Below are 7,807 nucleotides of genomic sequence, written 5' to 3'. Positions count from 1 at the left end.
TAGTCCGGGTTCTGAGGGGGTGGCCGTATACATGAAAAGGTCGCCTAAATTTTTCAACGGATTTTCATAGATTTCGACCCCCTGAATTCGAATATGTCGGGTGATTTCCTGAGAAACTGGCCGTTTAATTGTTATTAACAATTTGTTAATAAACAATAGTTAAAAGTGATTTTAGAGAGCTGGCGTATTTTTTTTTATATAATTAATACATTTTTAAATCGAAAAGGTCATTACTCTTTTTTTGATAGGACCAATAGTTTTTGAGAAAAAAATTTTTTTAACTTTAAAAATCAACGACTTTTGGAAAGTTTAAATACAATTTGTAGCAATATAGATAATGTTTTTTTTAATTTTTTTGGTGTCATAGTATTTATTAAAACATGCCTAACGTGCCTATATAAAAAGTTCATCTTCATTTTTTGATTTAAATGGTTTTTTTTCCATTTTAAAAGTGATGATATTCAAGCGCACGACGTGACGTCATACGATTATATAGATATACGAGCCGTACTAACTCGATGAAGCTGCCAGAGAAGCGCTCGGCAATCTCCGACTCCCTGCATGTGTGCGCGTATTAGTAATCCGAACAGCATTACTAATACTAATACTGTCAAACTCGCAGTATGTGCGTTCGTTCATGATTTTCAATAAAAATTATGTTAAAATTTAGAAAAATATTAATTTTTATTTATTTATAAATACATTCATATTTAAATAAACGTGATGAATAATGATGAATTATTATTTTATTTTAAAATGATTAAACAATGATGTATAAAAATATCTAAGTCATTTTATAGAATGTCTATAGTTTTAATTCTAAAACTATAGTTTCAGAAAAACTTATTATTACATTTGTCATTTTTTTTGCAATGACAAAATGAAATGCATGGCACTTCTATGAATAATGATGAATTATTATTTTATTTTAAAATGATTAAACAATGATGTATATAACGTTCTAGCAATCTTCAATAATTATTCACGTGTATTCAGCTTTTTTCCAATCGATGTGTTTATGTTCCATTGTTTTGATTTTATACATCTTTATTACTCGTCTTTGTTAGTCGTTTGTTATTTTCGTTCTAACTTCTATCGTTGTCATAAGTATCTCGTGAGCTAGCGTGCTTTTATCGTAAAATAAGATTTTTATTATAAATTGTGTATTAAAAATGGATAAGGAAGCTTCTAATACTTTACTAAGCTACAACTCTTTCGATAAGAAATTGTGCATTATATGCCAAAAACGAAATAAAAAATTTTCTACAACTACTACTGGAAATGGATGTGAAAAGATAAAATTGGTAGCTGAAAATAAGAAAGATGATGTTTATAATCGATTGCAGCTCTTACAAAACAATGGTAATTAACTTAAGTTATACATGTCAAAATTGTCTATAAATCAATGAATTTCAAAAGTGAATATAAAAAACTGTATGATAACAGAATAATTGACGTCGTAAGAGTCTTCCTTGTATAAATTTATCAATATCTGCATTGACGTTTTTGAACAATATTTAGCTATTATTTGTTTCATCACAAGCTTTAGAAATTTTTTTTGGAATGAATTTATAGTTATAAATAAGTATACTTTATTTTATTGTTCATAAATTCAGAAACTATATTTCCTATAAAAAAATTATTTAACTGTATTATTCTTTGATTAACTTTTGTACGCTGATAGAAAAAATTATTGTCATTTTTTAATAAATTATTCCATATCTAGAAGTATATTCTCTTCCATTCTATAAATTACATAGAGTATACGTTCTGTGCTTACAAAAACAATTATGTATGACTTTCAAGTCTATTTTATTTCATTATTAAAATTTACAGTGAATATATTTAATTTCAAGAACTATTTACTCATAATCGATAAATAATTGTACAATCATTGAATATTTTTTACTTTAATCGCTTATGTCTTTTATTTTCACGGTGTCTCTTTTGATTTTTTCATAAAACATCACTTTATATGAGATGCTTTACTTTGCAGATACTTTTGTATACCATGTTAATAACACGTGTTATAAACGATATACGAAGCAGAGTATTATTCAGAATAAAACTACAAAATGTCCTAACCTTGAAGATGAAGAATCTTCTGTTAATGCTAATGATAATGAATCAAGATTTTCGGGTAATTCACCAACACTTAAAGTAAAACCTCCTTTTGTAACTCGGCGCTCTATTCGAATTCGTCAATGTAAAGAGCAGAAATCTCCTGCTGAACATGTTTGCGTCATTTGTGGCCATGTAAAATCCGGAAAAAATGGAGTTAAGAAATTTAAATTAATAAAATTACAACGAGCTCAACAATTTTTAGATGCTATTAATTTTTTCAAGGATGAAGTTTTTAATCGAATTAATTATTTATCTACAGCACAGAATATTATTAATGCTGGTTTATTTTTTCATAGTAACTGCTTACGTTCTTATGAAAAGCATTTAGTCAATCACAGGAAAAGAATGTTATTGAAAATGATCTAATAGATTTATTACATGATGATGTTGAAGATATTCGTACGGATCATGATATCTATGAATTCAGTGATGAAACTTTATCCACTCCACAAGAAAATTCAAAAAATCATGACAGTAATGATCAAGAAGCTAGTAAAATTGAATCTATTTCCAAGTTTATAGTTAACATTCTTCCTCGTATAAGATGTGGAGAAGCATTCTCCCTTTCTGACATTTCAAATGGCATTAATAATGCAATGCATGTACAAAATTTAGTGTCTAATCGAGATATAAAAGCATTTTTCTTAAAGAACTATGAACGAGATGTTTCTTTTTTTTCACCCACAAGAAGTTAACAAATCAGCTGTAGTTTACAGTTCGAACATTTCTGCTTGTGACATTATAGGGGCATTACGTGTTGATACATGTATTAAGAAAACTGCTGAAATACTCAGAAATTCTATAAAAAAAGTTGACTTTGGACTCGAAGATAGGTTTTGTGATTGTAGTGAATTAGAAAAAGCTTGGAAAAACATCCTAATTCCACCCCCAGTACTCTCATTTCTTTCAATACTATTTAATGTTGATGAAAAAGAGTTGGCAAAAGAAACTAACTGCAATGATTATGTTGATGATGATGATGATGATGATGATGATAATGATGATTCACTGAGAGTTAATGAAACTAACAAGATAAAAAATTTACGTGCTAAGTCTATTTTTCAAATGTTATGTTTTATAATTAGTAATGGAAAACAAAAAGTTCCATTTCAAATTATGACAGGATTATCTATTTTTAGTGCATGTAAGAGTAAATCTTTAATAAGTTCTTTTAATCGGTCTGGTGTGAGTATATCTTATAACATGGTACGTAAACATCGTGAGCAGTTAGCAAAGTACACCATCGTATCAAGCCAGGGAAAAATTGCATTACCAACGCATTTTAATCGAAGTCATTTTACTACTGGAGCATTTGATAACTTCGACCACAACGAAGATACTCTCTCAGGAATGAATGCAAGTCATGATACGGTGGCAGTATTATTCCAAGAGAAACCAAAAGTTATGCCAGGGAAACCATGCATTTCAAAGTCAGGTATTAATAATCTTGATTCTACATATTTGGATGAATTGAACTGTCAAGCTCTTAAACCTTTTACGAAGCCAACAGAATCAATATCACTGTCACCATATTATGCAAAAAACTCTACAATGAATGTAAATTTTAAATCATCTCCTATAGATATGGCATGGGTTATTACAAGAGCATTAGGATCAGAAGAATTTTTTCTAACAAAAACAGTGCAAAAAAAAGTAGCTCAACGTATACCATCCTGGGCTGCTTTTAATTCTTGTTTATTGGAAGACAGCCGATCAATTCAAATCGTTGGGTACTTACCAATATTACCTTATCCGCCAACACAGTATGACACTGTATATTCACAGATGTGCAATTTTAATGAAATTTTACAGCAATTAGATCAACACTATATTCCAGTAGCATGTGACGAAGGAATTTACCATATTGCTAAGCATATTCAATTGTCCAGACCAGATAATTTTTCAAAAATAATTTTATTTCTCGGAAATTTTCACATCATTAAAGTTTTGTTGTCATGCATTGGTAAATATTTACGTGGAAGTGGTGCAGAACATGTATTTATTGAAACTAGCATTTTTGGAGTAGGTGTTACAGACCAAGTATTAAGTGGAACCCATTACTCTCGATCAGTGAAAGGATTTACAGCACTATCAGAGGCTTTACAGCGACTCCAATTGGAAGCTTTCTTTGTAATACACAGTACTGATCAATATGTAGCTGAGTTGTGTACATTAGATGTTTTACTTGATAATTTTAGTGAAAAAAATTTTGTTGAGGCTTCTAAAAATTTAGAAACATTTAAATCCAGTTCCCACAAAATGATTAAAGATATCGAAAGATTTGTAAAAAACAGATGCCAGGAATCACCACTTTTTCATTATTGGACAAATGTTTTGAAGTTTGTAACTTTAGCGCAAAACTTAATTCGTGCTGATCGCACAGGGAATTGGTTCCTACATCTTGAAACTATTCGTAATATCCAAGGTATTTTCCACATTATGGACAAAACTAATTATGCAAGATGGTGCTCCGTATATCTCGAAGATATGATTATGTTAAAAGAAAAAGCACCAGAGGTGTATAATCAATTCTGCAAAGGTCGTGCAACCGTTAAATTGTCAAATACTCCTTTTTCATCAGTTAGCACAGATCAAGCATTAGAAATGACGTATAACAGAGGTTCGAAAAGTGTATGTGGCGTAATTGGAGTCACACAAAAGAAAAAAGCTGTCGCAACATGGGCTATAACGTACCATGAGGAACTAGCGATTTATAACTTCTATCGTAAGATAATGTCTGTAAAAAATGATAACGAAGAATACAAATTTCACCACGATTTTTCTAATGCTGCTATTCAACAATCAGAAGATATAGTCGAAAAAATAAAAAGTTATATTGAGTCTCATCTAAATCCTTTCCGAAGTGGTGTTGAACCACTTCGCAATATAATTACAGAACAACTTGTAGATGCGACTACATGCCATCAATTGTTAAATATTTTTGAGCTTGGTGAAAAATTATATGAAAAATTCCGAGATGAAAGATTTCGTAACCAATCAAAAAGTTTATCAGACGTAATTACAAGAACAAATTTGCCATCTTTCAAAAATCAAACAAACCAACAACTATCAACATTGAAAAAAATTAAAAAAAATAAATATGAGTCTCAAAGGATAATAGAATTAGCAAAAGAACGAAAGTATTGTTTAAAAAAATTATTTTCTTTTGAACTGGAATCGTCGAACATACTATTTGAAAATGATGATAATCTTAAAATAGATACAACCAGGAATGCACTGTTAGACATAGAAAAAATATATATTACAAATTTCAATTTACCTTCATTGTCTAAAGATGTTGAAGTTGGAATTATTATTGAAATGAGTGAAATTTGTCGGAAAGTGAAGTGGAAAGAAAATGAGACATTTGGTGACTTTGCTAGATCTTTCTGCGATTATATTACAATACTTATAAATAATTTGTGTGTTCAACGAATTGATTTTATTAATAAAAATAACTTTCTAACTTCACCATCTGTATTTTACCAACTCCAAAATATTACAAATGCTGAATCAATTGAATTATATAGAATTGATGATGATATACCTTTACCACAACAGCCAACAAAATTTTGGTCATCAATAAAAAATAAAATACTGTTGCAAAAATATCTCCTATCATTTATAAATTTTCGGAGCATGAGTTACTGGCCAGAAGTAAAAATTGTATTCAGTGAAAGTGATGAAAGCACATGTATCTCTAACGATTATATGCGATCACCAGAATCCTTAAGACAATTACAATGTCAGAATATTGAAAATATTGATATGCAGATAATTTTTCATATGAAACATGCTATTATCAATCAAATAAGAAACATAATGCTCGTAGTTTCGGATACAAATATAATCGTTTTGTTATTGTATTATTGGAATCAGTTTAGCGAACTTGGTCTGAAGGTACAGTTTCCACTATTATTTTGTAAATTAGGAGTTATTCCTGTAAAAGTGTTAATTATATCATTTTCGTAGACGCTGTGGATAAAAATTGATCACAAAAAAAATGCAAGAACCATACCAGTACATGTTATTGCTGAGGTTATGGGCACAGAGTTATGTTTCGTTATGCCAGCTATGGAAAATTTAATAGGCTCAAATCTGACAAGTGTCATTGGATCATTAAATGCGGGATTAAAAGCATCTCCCACCAATTATTTACAAACCTTTGGCAGTGGTAATTGAACTATTTTTAAATATATTTAAACATTATGATTATGATTATTATAATAAAAATCATAAGATAAAACTTTTTACTGATTGTAGTCCTATGTGCTAGGAATACTATATGCTAAGTAATTTCTGATATTTAAAAAAAATTTTTTTTAATAATAAAATGTGAAGTTTTTTTCCTTGCAGGATTAAATTATAGACTTATAAGTTAATGAAGTTTTTTTTACAGCAATGAGTGCGGCTGCCATTGAGTCAAATATAACTGCCGCAGAAAAATATTTAATAAATGTTTGGAAAAAGAATACCCACTGTCAAACTTTTGATGAACAGCGGTATTGGAGTTATCATCATAGTAACACCATGAACGTCAATGAATTGCCACCTACAAGTGCTTCCATGAGACTGCACATCTTACGTGCGATGTATATAACATACATTCAAACACATTTCATGGATCAACACGAAAATCTAGATCCTAATTTATTCGGATACACTCAAGGTGATGACAATTGTACGCCTCAAAAAATACATACAATTATACCTCCAGTCGATGATTTGCCACCGAATTGCACGTGTAAAAATTGCAACGTTAAAAGTTGCTCATGTTCGAAAGCAGAAGTGCCATGCATTTCATTTTGTCATTGCAAAAAAAATGACAAATGTAATAATAAGTTTTTCTGAAACTATAGTTTTAGAATTAAAACTATAGACATTCTATAAAATGACTTAGATATTTTTATACATCATTGTTTAATCATTTTAAAATAAAATAATAATTCATCATTATTCATCACGTTTATTTAAATATGAATGTATTTATAAATAAATAAAAATTAATATTTTCTAAATTTTAACATAATTTTTATTGAAAATCATGAACGAACGCACATACTGCGAGTTTGACAGTATTAGTATTAGTAATGCTGTTCGGATTACTAATACGCGCACACATGCAGGGAGTCGGAGATTGCCGAGCGCTTCTCTGGCAGCTTCATCGAGTTAGTACGGCTCGTATATCTATATAATCGTATGACGTCACGTCGTGCGCTTGAATATCATCACTTTTAAAATGGAAAAAAAAACCATTTAAATCAAAAATGAAGATGAACTTTTTATATAGGCACGTTAGGCATGTTTTAATAAATACTATGACACCAAAAAAATTAAAAAAACATTATCTATATTGCTACAAATTGTATTTAAACTTTCCAAAAGTCGTTGATTTTTAAAGTTAAAAAAATTTTTTTCTCAAAAACTATTGGTCCTATCAAAAAAAGAGTAATGACCTTTTCGATTTAAAAATGTATTAATTATATAAAAAAAAATACGCCAGCTCTCTAAAATCACTTTTAACTATTGTTTATTAACAAATTGTTAATAACAATTAAACGGCCAGTTTCTCAGGAAATCACCCGACATATTCGAATTCAGGGGGTCGAAATCTATGAAAATCCGTTGAAAAATTTAGGCGACCTTTTCATGTATACGGCCACCCCCTCAGAACCCGGACTAA

General features: G+C 29.6%; 1 protein-coding gene across 1 annotated transcript; it reads left to right on the top strand.

Annotated features, from left to right (window-relative positions):
• Window positions 1–6,032: 6,032 nt before the first annotated feature.
• Window positions 6,033–6,868, top strand: LOC118064398 (uncharacterized; the record flags this gene model as incomplete). The annotated part of the gene is made up of 2 exons (XM_035078952.1): window positions 6,033–6,298; window positions 6,524–6,868. Coding segments are annotated over exons 1-2 (478 nt in total), but the record flags the coding sequence as incomplete, so codon positions are not given.
• Between the last annotated feature and the right edge of the window lie 939 nt (window positions 6,869–7,807).

The sequence above is a fragment of the Chelonus insularis genome, unplaced genomic scaffold, assembly GCF_013357705.1.
Source record: "Chelonus insularis isolate UGA/USDA-ARS -01 unplaced genomic scaffold, ASM1335770v1 contig_189_pilon, whole genome shotgun sequence".
Lineage (NCBI taxonomy): Eukaryota > Metazoa > Arthropoda > Insecta > Hymenoptera > Braconidae > Chelonus > Chelonus insularis.
This window is presented reverse-complemented; position numbering and strand designations above follow the sequence as displayed.